The 18,692-nt window shown below is 41.0% G+C and overlaps 1 protein-coding gene across 1 annotated transcript in view; it reads left to right on the top strand.

Moving 5' to 3' along the window:
* Positions 1–18,692, top strand: part of LOC309568844 (uncharacterized protein) — a gene marked incomplete at its 3' end in the record, with an annotated part of 663,442 nt that overhangs the window by 262,946 nt on the left and 381,804 nt on the right. The window contains exon 2 of the mRNA XM_082274629.1: positions 16,552–16,709. Within this exon, the coding sequence (XP_082130755.1) occupies positions 16,552–16,709 (158 nt within the window). The remainder of the gene's footprint in view (positions 1–16,551; positions 16,710–18,692) is intronic.

The following is an 18,692-nucleotide window of genomic DNA, read 5'->3' as shown; positions in this document are numbered from 1 at the left end:
CTTTAAAGGTAGTTTCTCAAAGTGCTTTACAAGGAAAAAACAAAACAAAACACAAAGGAAAAGGAACAATTATGCAAAAGTTTGTCAAAAGAAAAACATGTTTAGATTTGATTTGAATGAATTTAGAGAGGATGACTCTCTAATGCTCTTTGGAAGTGAATTCCAGAGTTTTGGAGCATAGCAGGAGAAGGCTCTGTCCCCATTGAGTGTACATAAGTAGTGGGAACAGACAGAAGAAAAATGTAACACTGCCCCCTAGAGGACTGCTGGTGATTGACACTTTTGGATTCCCCTGGGCTACCCGTAGCAACTGCATGCAGAATTCTTAGCACTTTACGTTCTTGGCTCAGTCAATGATCAGTCTAGGGGTAGATGTTTTTATTGTTTTTATTTATATTCGGATGGGAGAAGGGATGAGTGGGATACTCCAACCTTGAACTAGTCACACATTCTGAGGACTTCTAACTTGAGGATGCGGCCAGGCCGCTACTTCATCCTGCCACTTGAATGAAGCTGTGGTAAATGTTCCTGTTTGTATTTATCTTCAGGGTACTCCCCCAGTACCCCCTTTCTCTATACCGGCTGACACCCGTCCACTGACTACACTCTCCAGAGTGGTTCCCTTCCTGGGCAGACCCCTGGGCAAGATCCTCCGTACTCACGATACTGCTTTCCAGATTTTCACAGTGCCCCAACTCCTCAGTCAGCTCTCCTGGACCTCTGGGTTCAGCTCCACACCAGATTCACCAGGCTGACTGCCTGTGACCATCACCAACTGCTGCAGAAGAGGAGGCAGCCGCCACCCTCTTTCTTAAACTCTGATTCCCGCCAAAGACCTCTACCTTACGTGCCCCTGGCTTTTTGTACCCTGCCTCGCAATGCACCAAGACAAACAGTCTGTGCCAATCCGGGGGGCTGTTTCAAAAGCCTGCGTGTAATGGGTCAGGTTTTCTCCACTATCCATTGTGCCTCCCCATTGGATCAGCTGGGGACACTCCCTTAGACCATATGAATCACACACTGGGTACATTGAGCAGACCTAACTCACAGATCCTGCTCCCTGTTAAGCAGAGAGAATATAGAATTTACCTGCCGCTCCTCTGATAGGCAGACAGAGCCAAAACTATACGCACTCTCTAGCACCTGTCTAGGAGGGTGCTACACAAAAATGTTAGGAGCGGAGGTTATGGGGGGGGGGGAGCGAGTAAGTTGATAAAAGGTCAGACAGATTAATGGGGTGCCAAGCCATGAAGAGCCTATGAAGTCTATGCAAAATCTGACAGATACCCAGTGCAAGGACTCTAGGATAGGGGTGATATGATCACTTGTACCAGACCTCGTCAGAATTCTGGCTGCAGAACTTTGTACATATTGAAGTCGAATAGAAGTGGATTTAATACACTGCCAAGTAGAGCATTGCAGTAGTCAAGTTGGGAGAACACAAATGTATGGGTCAACTTTTCAGCTACAGTGTATGATAGCATAGGACGCAGCCGAGCAATGTTTCTCAAGTGGAAAAAAGATGTTCTGACAACATTTTGTACATGTGGATCAAAGGTTAAACTACCATCAATTATCACCCCTAGATTTTCCAATTTAGACTGAAGCTCATGTACAGCGCCATCTGAAGATAGGATATTAGGACTGGCCTTACATAATTGATAGGGGGTGCCAATAATCATAACTTCAGTTTTGTCACAGTTTAATTGAAGGAAATGATGGGACATCCACGTATTTATATCACAAATACAGTTAGAAAAGAGAGACGCAGCCAAAGTAGAATTCTGTTTAGTGTGGAGGTATATCTGAGTGTCATCATCATATAAGTGATATTTGAACCCATGAGATCTAAGCAGTTGGCCGAGTGGAAACATGTAAATCCTAACAAGTAAGGGACCCAGGACTGAGCCCTCAGGGACACTTTACGTGTTTCTGCATTCAGTGGTATTCCTAATCCTTCACCGCCGCCACCTCATCATCTTTATCTTTGTCCTTATACATGTTACCAGCAGCAGAAGAAAAACCCAGTGGTTTACTTTTAAGCCTTAAAAAAGTTTCAGCCTTGTCGTCTCAACATGTTTAGTTATTTGCAGAGTCACTCTTTACTGACAGCAGTTCTTCCAACATTAGAGTGAGAAGTTTATTCCTAAAATCAGTTTTTATTAACTTAACCCACGTTCTACCTCAGAGTTCAATTAACTCCATGTGGTGATTCCTCCCAATTTACGCAGTGCTTTACATATATATATATATATATATATATATATATATATATTGTACATTCACATCAGTCTCTGCCCTCAAGGAGATTACAATCTAGGGTCCCTAACTCACATTCATATGCACATACTAACATACTAAGGCCAGTTTGGACAGGAGCGAAATAATCTACCAGCATGTCTTTGGAGCGTGGGAGAAAACCAGAATACCCTGGGGGATCCACTCTGCAGCGGGAGAACATACAAACACCAGGCAAGTAGTGTTGTGGTTGGGATTTGAACCAATACCCAGGTAGTGCTAGGCGGCAGTGCCAGCCACTACACCACTGAGCTACCCTTAATGAAATAGAACAGAGGTGGAGATTGTGGTATCATCCATCCACCTCACCACCTCAGCCAATCAGAGGAAGGCTTGTATTCTCTGATAAAGTACAAGGCGTCCTGCAAACGTCTGAACAGCATTCAATTTTGTTCAAGGAGCGGGATGGAAGTCCTTGTCCTACCGCTAGAACACTGTGCTGTATACTGTATGTAGCTGATGTTATATGCAGATTACACAGTGCTGACAATGGGCTTGGAGGGGAAACCCCAAAACTCATGGGTTTCAGTAACATTTTGACTGTTGAAGCCAGATTGAAAATTATTTATTAGACAAGCATGTAGGTAGACAGACATGTTTGGGGAGCAATTCAGTCACATTACATTCTGTTGGTTTGATAAACATTGCTCTAGCTGGCTAAGACACCTAATACAATTTATACATTCTGAAGTGGGTGGCACCTATCTGTCTAAAGTTTCTTTGAAGTCACATCTGAGTCTCTGGTGACATTCTTTGATATGTGGATGGTCATTAACATAGACTTGTCACTTCCAAGTTGTTTGGCTCCTTGGAGGAACAGGTCTTCAAAATCCTAGATAGCAATCTAACAGCTGGAGGTGTAAATGGCTTTTGAACACAACAGCTGTTATACAATATGACTTCTCACAACATAAACAGTACATCCAATATAACTGCTTAATCATAAATACATGTTTGATAATCATAAATAAATGTTTGATAAATAAATTGGCTGCTTCCCTTTTCTTTATCAGGCTCATCTATTAGTAATGGAAATAATTTGGACCAGCCTGGTCCAAACAAACTATTTAAAGTAACATAAAACCTGGAGTTACGCTTTTACGATTACAGCTGTAACCATTAACTACTATACTATAATAAAAAACAGAATTAAGTTTTAATGCTAGTGTACTGTATACTATTTAAAGTGGAACTACACTGCATCTAAGCACCACAAATCAAAAATGCTATTTAATTAATTTTTAACATTGGAAGAAACCCCCCCCCCCCCCCCATCCATCCATCCATGTCTCCATGCTTGATTTTGCTCTGAAATCGTTTAAAAAAAACACCCCCTGGCATTTCTGTCAGTGGCCATCTTGAGTAAGGGCAAATGATTCATGTATAATGTACTTCCTGGAATCCATTTTCCCTTAGCTCAGGGATAGGCTGAGCTTAGAACCCTCCCTCCCCTCCTGAAGACTGCTGGGATGTATGACATCATTTGCCTAGGCATAGAAACCAGGAAGTAACTAAAGAAACGTAACAAAAAGTTTAAAACAAGTAAATATGATACACTTTCCAATTTATTTACTAATGCTAGCAGGATAAGGACTGGAAATAGTCCATGTTGGCTAAGAGAGTGAAGTTCCATGTTAAATAAATATGTGTAGCTTCTAAGATTAGTCCTCTGGATATTTAAAGCGTAACTCCACTTTTGTTTGTGGAGAAAAAAATATTCCCCTCTGGGTGATCTCTGTATATTGCAAGGATTTTAACAAACTTTATTGCAAATTCCTGCCTTTTGTTATTCTGAAAAAAACATTGTTTGTTCCTCTGTGCCTCAGTGCTGAGTGCTGAGTGAGTCAAATGGGAGTGGTTTCATAATTATCTATCAGCTGTGGCAGCTGCAGAGCTCTAATGAGGAAACCTGCTGGGTCTACATTCCTTTAGACGTGTTCCTATTAGGAGTATCTCACCAAAAATGAAATTTTTGTTGCAGGGGATGCCAGAAATCTGACTTGTATTTTAGTGCAGCCTTCTGGGAAAATTGGTGAGCCAATCACACAAGCAAGAAATTATGTTTCTGGGGTGTGGTTAGTATACATTCTGTGTACAGAATAGCTCCAGGCAGCCATATTGCATTTTCAGAAAATTACAACAGCTGTAGATTGATAAGGAAAGGTAATTTTTAATAGCAATCAATTACAAGATGATTTATGTCGAAATTGTATATACTATATTGTTTTTTCTTTATTTGCTGATTTTTTTTCTCCACGAAAGCGGGAGTTACCCTTTAAGGTAAAAGAGAACAAAGTTCTTTAGGTAATCGCAGTTTAAAGTTTTAGGAAACATATACTGTACATTAAATGCATTAAACAGCCATTATCTCAAAAAAATATAGCATTCTGAGATCTGTAGGCCGTTAATGTATATGTAATGATAGCTTCTGAATGTGAATTCCTTTTATTTCACCAAAGTTAAAGTGACACTTAACTTCTGTATATCCTTATTCTCCAAACATAATACATACATCCATTACTTAATGGCCATGTAATCTATTTGTCATTAAATTGTTCCTTCTTGTGTTTTTCTGCTTTCTTGTAAGATCCTCCATGAATTCCCAAACCTCTCCTTTCCTCTTGCCTTTGTTTGGAACAAGCGGTGCACGTTAGTTGTAGTCATGTACACTGCTCTATGCACACTACAAATCCCATTGTCCATAGTCCATCTCAGGAGTGACAAGAGACGGTGGCTACATTCCTACATACAGTACAGTGGGACCATGGAGAATGAACACAGCCACCCTCCAACAGAAAATTGGATCACAGCAGCAACAAGCTTGGAGATTTGGAGGAGGCTGAGAGCAAAAGAAAATACTGAGATAAAGTGGTTGTAAACCCTTACATACACTATATTGTCAAAAGCATTGGGATGCCCGCTTTTACAACCACATGACCTTTAATGGCATCCCAGTCTTAGTCTGTAGGGTTAAATATTGAGTTGGCCCTCCCTTTGCAGCTATAACAGCTTCAACTCTTCTGGGAAGGCTGTACATAAGGTTTAGGAGTGTGTCTATGGGAATGTTTGACCATTCTTCCAGAAGCTCATTTGTGAGGAGGAGAAGGCCTGGCTTGCAGTCTATGCTCTAATTCATCCCAAAGGTGTTGTATTGGATTAACATCAGGACTCTGTGTAGGCCAGTCAAGTTCCTCCACCCCAGACTCTCTCATCCATGTCTTTATGGGAAAATTGGAAATGCTAGTATATTTTTGGTGTCGTATTCTCTAGCATGCAACCAAAATGTAGAGTCCCTTTTGTCTTGGCTAGGAAAATAAAGTGTCTGCTTTGTTGGCAACTCTTGCCATAGGCAACACGGCATTCCTACTGGAAAAGCAGGATGGCTGGTGTAGCACCCTCCTTGGTAGGTGCTAGTAAGAGAGTATAGTTTTGAGCTCTGTCTGCTTACCGGGGGGCTGCAGGTAAATCTATATTGTTCTCTGCCTACCAGAAAGCAGGATCCGTTAGTGAGGTCTGCTCATTGTGCTCAGTATGTGATTCATTCAATCTGGAGAGTGTTTCCCACTGGTCCAATAGGGAGGCATGTTGGACAGTGGGAGGAAACCTGACAATTGGGTGCATAGGCTTTTGATACAGTCCTGAGGATTGGCAGAGGGCAGGTTGCCTCTATGCATCCTGGAATACTGTATAAAATCCAGGAGCACATGTGCTGCAGAGTCTTTGGCTGGAGAGCAGAGTCTCGGATGGAGGGGGCGGCTGCCTCCTCCTCTGTAGAGGTGCCATGCGGTGGTAGGAGGTCGTCCTGAGGGCCAGAGGTGCGATTCAGAGGAGCTGAACCCAGAGGTCCGGGGAAACTGACTGAGAGGGGAGACACTGCAGACCCTGGGACTGCAGTATCGTGAGTACAGGGACTCGTGTCAAGGGGTCTGACCTGAGGGGGGCCACCCCTGCTTGTAGGACAGTCAGTGGACAGGTGTCAGCAGAGGAAGAGAAAGGATACTAGGGAGAGTGTCATGAAGATAACTAGTTGTTCACCAAGTCGTCTTAAAGATAAGAGACATAATCCACATTCATCCAAAGTGGCAGGATGAATCAACAGCCTGGCTGTTCCATACCTACCAAAGTAGAGAAAATAGGAGTACTCATACGCTGTGAATAGTTAAAACTGGAGTATCCCACTATTCCCTTCTCCTATCCCCATTCTACAATAAACAAAAAAAACAACCAAATACCCCTTGACTGATTATTGGAGTGTGAGCCAAGGAGAACTATGGAAATGTCTTTGCTTATGACCGTGTGCTGGTAACCAGGGGGAACCCACAGAGTGAATATCAAGCAGTCTTCACGGGGGCAGTACTACACTGGTGATACTTCTTGCCTGTATTAGAAGCGCGCTTTGTGCACTCCATTGTGGGTGTTGGCAAACTGCTTAAAACAGCAATTGTTAAGTCCCAGATGGACTAGCCCTCGTGTTTATATGCTTAAATGTACCAGCTTAGAGACCCTATTAAAATAAACTTGATATGTCAAATATAGTCATATATTATCGTATTATTCAGCCGTATCATCAAAATATTTCTCATTACTCAAAGCAGCTGCAATACTTGTAAATATTTATTGCCAGCAAATTGGGCTGCTGAACGAAGGGAAACGTGGCATTCCGTAACGTCACACCATATGCCAGTCAATATTTCATATTCCACTTCACAACTTCACTAAACAGTTTCTTCTAAAGGAAACCTGTCAGAATAGACTCAGCACACTATATTACCAAAAGTATTAGGACGCCTGCCTTTACACGCACATGGACTTTAATGGCATCCCAGTCTTAGTCTGTAGGGTCCAATACTGAGTTGGCCCACCCTTTGCAGCTATAACAGCTTCAAATCTTCTGGGAAGGCTGTCCACAAGGTTTAGGAGTGTGTCTATGGGAATGTTTGACCATTCTTCCAAGCGCATTTGTGAGGTCAGGCACTGATGTTGGAAGAGAAGGCCTAGCTCGCAGTCTCCGCTCGAAATCATCTCAAAGGCGTTCTATCGGGTTGAGGTCAGGACTCTGTACAAGTCAGTCAATTTCTTCCACCCCAAACTTGCTCATCCATGTCTTTATGGACCTTGCTTTGTGCACTGATGCATAGTCATGCTGGAACAGGAAGGGGCCATCCCCAAACTGTTCCCACAAAGTTGGGAGCATGAAATTGTCCAAAATGTCTTTGTATGCTGATGCCTTAAGAGTTCCCCTTAGTGGAACTAAGGGGCCAAGCCCAACCCCTGAGAAACAATCCTAGACCATAATCCCACCTCCACCAAATAATTTGGACCAGTGCACAAAGCAAGGTCTATGAAGACATGAATGAGTGAGTTTGGGGTGGAGGAATTTAACTGGCCTGCACAGAGTCCTGACCTCAACCTGATAGAACACCTTTGGGATGACTTAGAGCGGAGACTGCGAACCATGCCTTCTCGTCCATATCAGTGCCTGACCCCCACAAATGCGCTTCTGGTAGAATGGTCAAACATTCCCATAGACACTCTCCTAAACCCTGTGGACAGCCTTCCCAGAAGAGTTGAAGCTTTTATAGCTGCAAAGGGTGGGCCAACTCAATATTACGGACTAAGACTGGTAGGCCATTAAAGTTCATGTGCATGTAAAGGAGGGTGTCCCAATACTTGTGTTGGGACCTGTGTTTAGACCTTCAACTTGTATCCTGTTTTCTTGATTTGCTTGGGCACTTTGGACTATTAAACTAAACTGTTGAGGAGGATTCCTTAGGATGATTTGTTTCGATTGGGTAGCGATGACTGATTTCATTGTGAACAAAATTTTGCAGTTTTAGTTACTTGGCTGCTTTGGCAAAATGTATTTAATAAAAAAAAATAATATCTCTTTCACAGGAGCTTTCAAATTGGGTCAACCTGTCAGTATTTAAGGTGGCCCTGATTGGAAGCTCCATGTAGGTCTATGAGCATGTAATCAGGTGCTTACAAGTGTTGGGGTTGAGTAGATTTGTTACCAAGGTTGTCCAGGGGGCAAGGGGTTACGCCAGTCACACAGTTTCCCTGGCCTTTCGGGGTTCTGCCCTCTCCCTGTTTTGATATTAAAAGGGGGAAGGCTCTGCTCCGGTGTCCAGTGACCATGGCCTGCATGGGAAGTAGTCAAGAGGCAAAGCTGGAAGATGTGACCGCTAACAATGTAAGTTCCCTCTAGGGTAGGTTCCCAGAGCCGAGACTCTTCCACATTATGGACTCTCACCTTGGGGAAAGGTATGCACCAGACAATGTACCTATATCACAGGATCTAGTTAGTTAGGAAAGCACCATGACTGAACTGTTGGACTTTGACATTGAGTGTGTCTAGTAAAGTTTCCGTAACTGTTAAAAGTCTGGTCTGAAGTTACTGTAAAGGGATAGTTCATGGTGTATTTAGAAGAACAAGGCCTGTAAGCACATACAGGGATGAAGAGGAAGGAACGGAAGGCCATTATAACTGGTTAACTCAACAGAGGAGTTGGCGGGAAGTGTGTGATCACTAAGGTAATCATGAACTGGTGGGATTGGAATGACAGCCAGACAGCAGAGAGTGGTAGTGGACATGGATGACGGGTCCTCTGGTAGCAAGGGGGTTGGTGCTCTCACTCCCTCCCTAGTAATCGGTGCCCCAAGAGCAATCGGGACTGAACCTGTGGTATGGAAACTCCATGAACCTAGTGACAGGTACAGTAGAGGAAGGAAGGAAGTGCGCGCATGAGGTCAGTGCACGGCAGGTCGACATGTGCATAACAAAAAAATTTGTTTCATTTCGGTTCGAATCGGTATTTAGATCAATTTGTTTTGTTAAATTCATTCAATTTGTTTAATTTATCTTTGGAATTAGTTTAGTTTATTTAAATTCAAATCGAATTTCTAACTTTCTGAATTCGCTCGCATTTGGAAAAATTTTAATTGATTTGAATTCTAATTCCATTCGAATTGCGTTCAAATTCGAATAGAATTCCATTCAAATTCCATTCTAACTGAAATACTTTTCGAAATCAAATTTATTCTATTCGCAATTCAAATGTTGGAAGAAGGTTATATTCTTTCTATTTTATTTTATTCTATTCTTTTTTCTGTTCTATTCTTTTCTATTTTATTCTGTTCTTTTTATAGTCTATTCTTTTTTATTCTATTCTCTTCTATTCTATTCAAATTCAAATTTATTCTATTTGAAATTCGAATTTCAGAAGATGGTTATATTCTTTCTATTTTATTCTATTACATTTTTTTATTCTATTCTCTTCTGTTGTATTCCTTTATTTTCTATTCTATTTTATTCTGTTCTTTTATTTTCTATTGTATTTTGTTATTTTTTATAGTCTATTCTTTTTTATTCTATTCTCTTCTATTCTATTCAAATTCAAATTTATTCTATTTGAAATTCAAATTTCAGAAGATGGTTATATTCTTTCTATTTTATTCTATTCTATTACATTTTTTTATTCTATTCTCTTCTGTTGTATTCCTTTATTTTCTATTCTATTTTATTCTGTTCTTTTATTTTCTATTGTATTTTGTTCTGTTTTACTATATTCTTTTCTATTTTATTTTTTTATTTTCTATTCCATCCATTATTTTCTATTCTTTTATTTTGTATGCTGTTCTGTTTTAATTTATTATATTATATTCTTTTATTTTCTGTTCTATTCTTTTCTATGCTATTATATTCTTATCTATTCTATTTCTTTTGTTCCTATTCTATTTTATTCTCTTCAGAAATTCAAATTCAATTTGAAAACAATTTGAATTCTATTTGAAAACTATTTGAGAATTTAAAAAAAAATTGAAATTTGAAATTTGGAACAAAACGAACCACACATGTCTAACAACACGATCCCATTCTGTCACTGGGAATGATTTGGCTGAGAAATTCTGGCCTGGCGGAGCAGGACACAGGCTCAGTGGTGTCCCCCTCTAAATGCTACATTCAAAAGACAAGGCATGCAGCAACATGGAATGGAGTGGTTCACAGGAGGAAGTTGCGTGTTGTTGCATGGCTGCACGAGGTGTAGGGCTCACTTCTAAGATGGGGTTCTCGCTTTAATGTTGAATCCACATGACCACAGCTCCACCATGTCCCTGGCATTCGTGAGCACATACACGAGAGAGGTATCCCCACATGCAGGGCAAGAAGGCCCTGTCTTCAAGCAGTCTGCAGTCTGCAGTCTGTTCAGATTAAGATTGCTCAACAGCAGCTGGCAGAAGCAGTAAGCAACTTGAGTCTAGACACATACAAAATCAAAAGAAAACTTATGCTGGCCATACACGTACAGAATTTCGGCCGTTTGCAGACTGAACGATTATTCTTCGGTCGAAAGCGAATTGGCCACTAACTTACAGAATAAACTCTTTTACATAATCGTTTTCATGATCATAATGATCGTTTGATAACGCGCACAATATGAGTCAGAATATTATTTTCTTTTCAATTTTACCATACACATATAAAAACTTTCGTAGAAACGATAAAATTATTCGTTATGGATCCATCGACATTAGCCGGGCACACGATCGAAATCGTCGGTAAACTTGTGTTCACTAACGGCCCGATTTTCGAACGATCTTTCCTAAAACTACCATTTTCGCCTGAAATTCTGTGCGTGTATGGCCAGCATTAGTCTGACTACCTCCTAACTGCTACCTACTGTATAGATCATAAAAATAATAGTTTCACTTATAACACTTATTGGGATGCTTCAGCAACATTTTTCGAAAAAGTAAGATCTCTTTTACATGTGCTTTCAGATCTAGTCTGCTTGTCGGTTTTTCAGGTGGACCTGATTAGAAGCTTCATAACGGTCTATGAGCAATCTGCAGTTCTCCAAGTTTATTCGGGTCCGAAACTCAGCTCAGCTCTGATCCATCATGTTTTTCTGGACCTAAACATGATGGATCAAAGGAAGAATGAAGTAAATGGTCCACTAAGTCCTTTTACATCCAGCAGTCCATTAATCCAACTTGGGTCTCCTGCAGTCAAAATGCACACAAAAAACTGTCACAAAAGCGACATCTGTCCTGGTCAAATCCAGTGGCAGCTGGTGCTCCATGGGCCGGGGGGGCAGCAGATGGACCACACCATACCCCCCTGGACCACATTAGCCCGCACACCATTCATCAACCACCACACCCCCCCCCCCTGCCCCCTGAACCCACCCTTTTTTGAAGCCTATTAGAGCCTCTGGCTCTAATCACGTGCTTCTAAAAAAAAAAAAAAAAACTCCATTGGAATCCATGCGTCCGGCGCCCTGCATGTAGATTAGGGGGCCGGATGCATGGATGGGGGGGCGGTGCCCCGGAATCCCTCCAATGGACGGGCCGACACTAGGTAAAATCCAATCAAATCCAGCTCATGGACCTGCTGCTGAACAGAGCGGAGTGGCTCCGTGTAAAAGGACCCTTACAATATACTCTTTCATTATTGAGGGCGTTTTTTTTTTTTTTTTTGGTACTTCAGTTTATTTAATTTAGAATTTTTTATATATGTGTTTTTTTAACTCTCCGAGTAGATTTTGCAGAAGTTCACTTTTGGCCAGAGTGGAGTAGCAACAAATAGATTTTTAGAAAGCATTACAGAAAAACTACAGGGAGCACTGCGTGCATCTAAAGAGTCCCTTAAACAAAACCCCATCGTAATTTCAGAGTAACAGCCCTCTCAGTGTGAAAACGTCGGCTGCATGTACCGCAAACCTGCTGGAGGAGAGCTGGAAGCACAGGAGAGCTTTGTTCTGCACCAAATCTATTTTTAACTCTACTATTGTGGAGCTCGGTTGTAAGAAAAAGTTGGGGCAACCCTGGTCAGATCGTGGCTTTTATTGATTTTCTAAAACGTTAACACAACAGCGTCAGGGAACAAACTTAAATATAACCTATTTCTGGAAATTCTAAAACTATTAATTTTTGGAATTTAACAGATCGAGGGAAAAAAAAAAAAACATAAAAAGAGAAAGTCGGGTTTTACACGCTATCTGAAGTTCTGTGCAGACTTCTGTGAAAGGCAGTGCACTAAACACATACGTAAGCAGGAATGAGATTTCCTGGATGATAGGGTAATAGGTCATGGAGAATTTTGAGAAAATTAATACTTTTCTGTAAGTTTTGTTTTAAACCCCATGCACACAGGCATAAAAAAACACAATTTTTAGAAGCATTTTTCATTTTTTTCTGCTCCAAAATTGGGTTTTCAGGTACACTTATCTTTTTACAATGCATTGCATGGAAGATGGAACTGTAGTAACCACTTGCCGATCGCCCTATAGCAGATTTACTGTTACAGGGTTGCAACGCAGTGCAGGATCACGTGTATATATATACAGACTTGTATAAAGTATTCAAAATTTCTACTTGAGTAAAAGTACAAGTGCTCGATCAAAAAGTGACTTGAGTAGAAGTGGAAGTGCTCGCAGAAAAAGTTACTTAAGTAGAAGTACTAAAGTATTCAACATTTTTTTTACTTAAGTATTGCAAGTAGTTTTTTCAAAAAATTTGCTACTTAAGTACTAAAAGTAAAAAGTACCAGTAGTTTTGAAAAAAAAATTCCACTCAAGTACTGAAAGTAGAAGTACAAGTACTGTGTTATGTAGTTATTAAAGAAAGAAGTCAAAAGTTTGAACATCATATTGTTTTTTATTATTTCAAATGATTTATTCAAATGATTAACCTAAAGGACAATCACAATTCCTTAGGCTGTAACTTTTTGTAAACAAGAAACAGATAAAGTATGTCCCTCCCTTCCCCTTTTAAAGCCAGGGGTGGTCTCCTTCCTGAGCTTCCTCACTCTCACAGCCAGTCAGATCACTTGAAGTTGAAGGGCCAGGGGTGGAAGGTGGTGTTTTTGGTTCGTCCATCTTTTCAGCTGATCAAAAGGCAGAACAGGAGCATGCGCAGTCTTCTTAATCGCGGTTTGATTTGATTTGCTCAATTGATGATGATGTGCCAGGCCAGCTTCATCAAACCTACAACGCTTAAAGTGAAAAATGCATCAAAAACTACTAACAAAGTGGCTGTGCTAAAAATGCTAATAAAGTGCCTGCAATTATATATATTCTTCTTGTATTCAAAATCATCGCCCACAGTATCAAAAATAAAGTGACATGTCTGTGCTAAATGCAGTGCAAATTATTCCCACAATGTAAATGTAATTCATATAAAATATATATGACAATACCACAATAAAAGAAGTTGTGATTGTGAATAAGATAGGTGCAAGTTTAAGTGTGTAAACTAAACTTTATAACGAAAAAGTCCATAACTGAATTCCAGTGTTCAATCTAAGAAGTGCTGTCACTTGCTATCAGATGATTCCACCTTTCTTTTGTGATCTGCTCAAGTAAAGTGGTGGACTGGATAGCCTCTCTCTCTGCCTCTCACCTTAGTAGCACTGGCACTGCACTGGTTCAAAAAGCTGTCTATATTATTTTCATTATAAGAACTTGTCAGAACATGCTTCCACCACCTGTCCTTCACACTAGTAGTGCTCATTTGCTTTGCTCAAGTCAAGTGCCACTGCCAGTGGCCACTGCAGTGTGGGCACAGCCGCACAGGCAGAGGCAGGCCGCAGGAAGCACAGGCCGCACCACAACACAACACTTATGGTCCATGGACCATGGATGGTCGGATAATCATCATAGCCGTCAGTCTCACTCTTCTTGGTTCAAAAAAGCCACCCATGACCCGTGTGTATATAATATATTAATATTTTATATTGATTATTTGATTCTCAAATGGCACATTTGCCATGGCAAGGATTAGGCCCTCTCCACGGTCCACCTCACTCACCTCATAGAGAAGAAGATGAGATAACGAGGAAAATGCTCCGAGTCCTGCTCCCGCGTCCCGCCGCCCGTGTCACAACTCCTCTCAGTAAGGGCCCTAAGGGGTGGAGTCTGAGTGACACACAACACGTCTAGAGGCGGAGACCTCGAGCGGGAAGACGGCAGCATGGCTCCTCCAGTGTGGTCTTAACTTGATGATCATGACAGTGATTCCGGGGTGCCATGGCGCGAGCGAGGCTGTGGGATTGATTGAATTGAGTTGTGCTGCCTACTGCTACACGCTACCTACTACTAAATTGTGAGTCAGTATATTTTATTTCATTTTTATATATAAAAGCGGTATTGTTGAGCACTACTAGCCACTAGATCTCCTGGCTGTCACTTTGTCACATGTTGGGGAATCACAGCGGCTCGGCTCCAGAAGTGGCCGGTGTCCCCATCATCCTGCCAGGGCCGCCAAGAAGTTCATCACCTAATCTTAAGTTATTAATATCTTATGAGGAGAGGACCAATGAGATTGAGAATTGAAATAATTAAATATATATGGCTTTTGAACCAGTGCAGTCAGTGCCAGTGCCACCCAGACGCTATCCACCAGTGCCACCACCATTAAGTGTGTTGGTCGGTCACTCGAGCACTGAAGGAGGTGGAAGCATCTGACAAGTGAAGTGACACTTTAGATTTGCACACTGGAATTCATTTATGGACTTTTCGTTATAGATAGGTTTACACACTTCAACTTGTTGCACGCACCTGACCTAACTTATTTCATAACTTATTTTATTGTGATTTATTGTCATATTTTATATGAATTGAATTTACTGTTACATTGTGGGAATAATTATTTTCACTGCATTTAGGCTTTAGCACATTCATGTCACTTTATTTTTGATACTGTGTGGAGTGTGGGCAGGGCACTGGGGGCAACGATGATATATCGATTGCACAGGCACTTTATTCACACAGCCAAGTTGTGTTTGTTAGTAGTTTCTTGATGCACTTTAAGGCCCCTTTCACACTATTGCGACGCAATTTTACCGCGATTTCGCGGTGCGATTTTTGCCGCGATTTTTAAAGCAATGGCAAGGCTGTATGCCTCAAAACACATTAAAATCGTGGCAAAGTAGTGCAGGAACTACTTTGAAGTCGGTGCGACTTCAAAACGCACTGATATGAATGGGGCTCATTGAAAATAATGGAAAACGACTTGTCATGCGATTTTGCAGTCCAAAATCGCGGGACAAGTCGCACTAGTGTGAATGGGGCCTAAGCGCTGTAGCACCATTTATTTGTTTGTTTTATATTTTCTTTTTATTGGAAAGATTTGGTATAGCAGCTTTTATTACACACAGCCTTTATTTTCGTATGCGCTGATTTACAAATGACATTATACACATTTTTTTGAGCTTTATGTAACCTGCCATCTACTGTTCTGGCAGTGGTAATTTTTTTAAAAGTAACGAGTAACTATGCAGCACAAAAAAAAAAATACTTGAGTAGAAGTATCGAAATCATCGAAAAAATGTAGTGAAGTAAAAGTAGAAGTAGGAGAAAAAAATTCTACTCTAGGAAAGTACAGATACCGCATTTCAGTACTTAAGTACAGTACTTAAGTAGTTCTACTTCGTTACTATACATCTCTGTATATATATATATATATATATATATATATATATATATATATATATATACGTGATCCTGCACTTCTGGGTATTGGGTATGAGCGCACACAACCTCACGCTCGCGCTGTGAGTGTGCACAGTGGGATCTGATCAGGGGGTCCCGCTGACCCAATGTCTACCGGCACCTGCTGGATCACTCGTTACTTAGGCAGAATGGCAATCTGCCTATGTAAGCAAGGCAGATCGCTGTTATGTCAGTAAGGAAGGCATGGATCCTGTGTTCCTGCAAAGCAGGGACATAGATCTATGCCTTCATCTAGTAAAAGCACATCCCACACTAAAGTAAAACACCAGCATGCGGCACACAGTTAACCCTGCCAATGTCTTTAGTACGGTGACAGTACATATTTTTAGCACTGATCACTGTAATAATGTCAGTGGCCCCAAAAATTGTCAGGGGTTAGTCTCTAATTTTTCCGCCGCAATATTGCTGATTGCCGCCATTACTAGTAATTGTTTATAGCGCAAAAAATAAAAACCACAGAGGTGATGAAATACTAAGAAAAGAAAGCTCTATTTGTGGGAAAAAATAACATACATTTAATTTGGGTACAATGTCGCACAACCGCGCAATTCTCAGTTAAAGTAACTCAGTTCTGTATTGCAAAAAATGGCCTGGTCAGGCAAGGGGGGTAAATCTTCTGAATCTGAAGTGGGTAACCTATAGCAACCATTCGGAAATCGTTATTTTAATTGCTCTGTATACAGTACAGAATAATTAATTTTGCTCAGTGAATAACAGGTTTCCATTGTTCTTTTCACAGCTGTGAAGTCCCTGCACACCCTAAATGACCAGATATCCCATTTTATTGTGGCCCAACCATCCCCTCTAGAGGACAATGAAGACATCTTCCACCCGGCTGAAAAGGAATCTTTAAAGAAGTCTATGATAATTATGAGACAACTCTTACTGGAAGCCCAGGTAAGCAATTATATCTCTGCCAATAAGTTGTTGGGTAAAACCACCGTTTTTTTCTTAAGGGGTAAAAAAATCTCACTATCTATCTATCTATCTATCTATCTATCTATCTATCTATCTATCTATCTATCTATCTATCTATCTATCTATCTATCTATCTATCTATCTATCTATCTATCTATCTATCTATCTATCTATCTATCTATCTATCTATCTATCTGTGTTTTGCATAAATGTAACGGCTTAGTTCCTTAGTTTCCTTAAAAAATAGAGGATTGTGAGGATGGGGGAGATGAAGAGGAGAGGTCAGTAGTACTCTTTCATGGCCTTGATCCTCTAGGCGCAGGTCCTTGTTGAAAATATTTTCAGCATATCTCAGGTTGTCAAAAAAACTCTCACAAGGGTGTTACGGGGTTGAGTATAGGAAGCATGCTGGAGTTGAATGCAGGGGAAAAGAATGGGAGGAGCCATCAGTAGACCAGATTCATTCAGATGGCTACTAGGCTAGCAACCCTTATTGCTCACCCCCACCAAACCACAATCTTAAATTTGTTTTAAGGCAACTGGAGGTCAGTTATCACTTGTGTCTGCATTACTATCCATCTGGCTCCTGGGGTAGGTGCTGGTTTTGAGGCGGGGCTCACATGTAATATACTGTATCTCTGGTAAATTAGACTTAAAGTCCCTACGGAAACACAACCTTCTCTTTGCTTTAAAGTAAAAGCATGAAAAAGACACCATTGAACAACCTAAAACTAAATTCCAGGTATGGCAATTTTTCCCATGGTTACATAGGCCTAGCTTGGACCAATATAAATATGTATGTGCCATACCTGTGGGATCCCCTTGAAGGTGGTAATCATTGTAGTAATCACTGCAACTACATCGTTTGTCGCTGGCTTTCATGTCCTGCGGCAAGCAGCTGCCCTGCTGCTTTCTGAACAAAGGAGGCCATCAGCTGGACATGGGCGCCATTCAGGGAACAATTTGCATTTTTTGAACGAATGCAAAGTGTTTCAGCAAAGGGTTCTCTAATTGGACAGGTTGGATTTTAAATGTCACCACCCACATTGCCACCTTGCCCTCCTGTGTTCATAGTGTTGCAGGACAGCCATTCAGCGTGCGACTCAGAAGCTAGCAGAGACCACTGGAGTAGCAGTGGCTACTACAATGATTTCCATCTCCTACGGGGATCCCACAGGTATGGTGTATACATAGTTACATTGACCCAAGCTGGCGCCACAAAACTATGGAAAAATGCCAAACCTGGAATTCATAAAGAGAATGTCAAAAAAATGCAGAAGGCAGGAAAGGATGGACATCAGAATGGCCTAGGATTTGACTGGAGGGGAAGGGTCTTGGGTGCTGATGCTTGTACAGCTATGATTATGGCTGGGTAGATGGGAGGGATCTGTATGAAACACCTTAGGTCAACTTCAAGAGATGCTTCAGAATACCATTACTCCACATAATCCTAAAAGCAGACAGTACACTTTGTAGTGCAGGACAATAAATATTTAACTACAAAGAACAGAGGTGTGAATCCAGTTTATGCTTTCTTCTTTTTTTAGCAAAATGCGATCAATTTAGTAAATGGTGTTCAGGCATTAAGCTGTGTCGAATGCAGATTTGCAAGCACCTCAATTTAGATCAAAAACCTATCCTCGTTTTTTTTTTTCTTTATTATTGCCACTTTCAAATGCTTCCTTCATAAATAAAATCACTAAGATGTCACCCAGCAAATAAAGGTGTGTAATATATCACTGTGTACCAATTGCCTGGAATGGAAGCACAAGGACAAAGTACAATAGTAAAATAGATGAAGGGGAAGTCAATACAGCTGTAAGTTCTTTTATTGCTATGGCTAAGGCTCTGCGATTACCAGGGGGTATAGCAGCAGTGGGGGCCCAGCCAACATTTTTTTTTTTTTTTATGGGCAACTGCCCAGAGAACCATGGACAGCTGAAAAACTGCTGTAGCAGCATC

This window comes from Pelophylax lessonae, assembly GCF_965119305.1.
Source record: "Pelophylax lessonae genome assembly, chromosome: 12".
Classification (NCBI taxonomy): Eukaryota; Metazoa; Chordata; class Amphibia; order Anura; family Ranidae; genus Pelophylax; species Pelophylax lessonae.
This window is presented reverse-complemented; position numbering and strand designations above follow the sequence as displayed.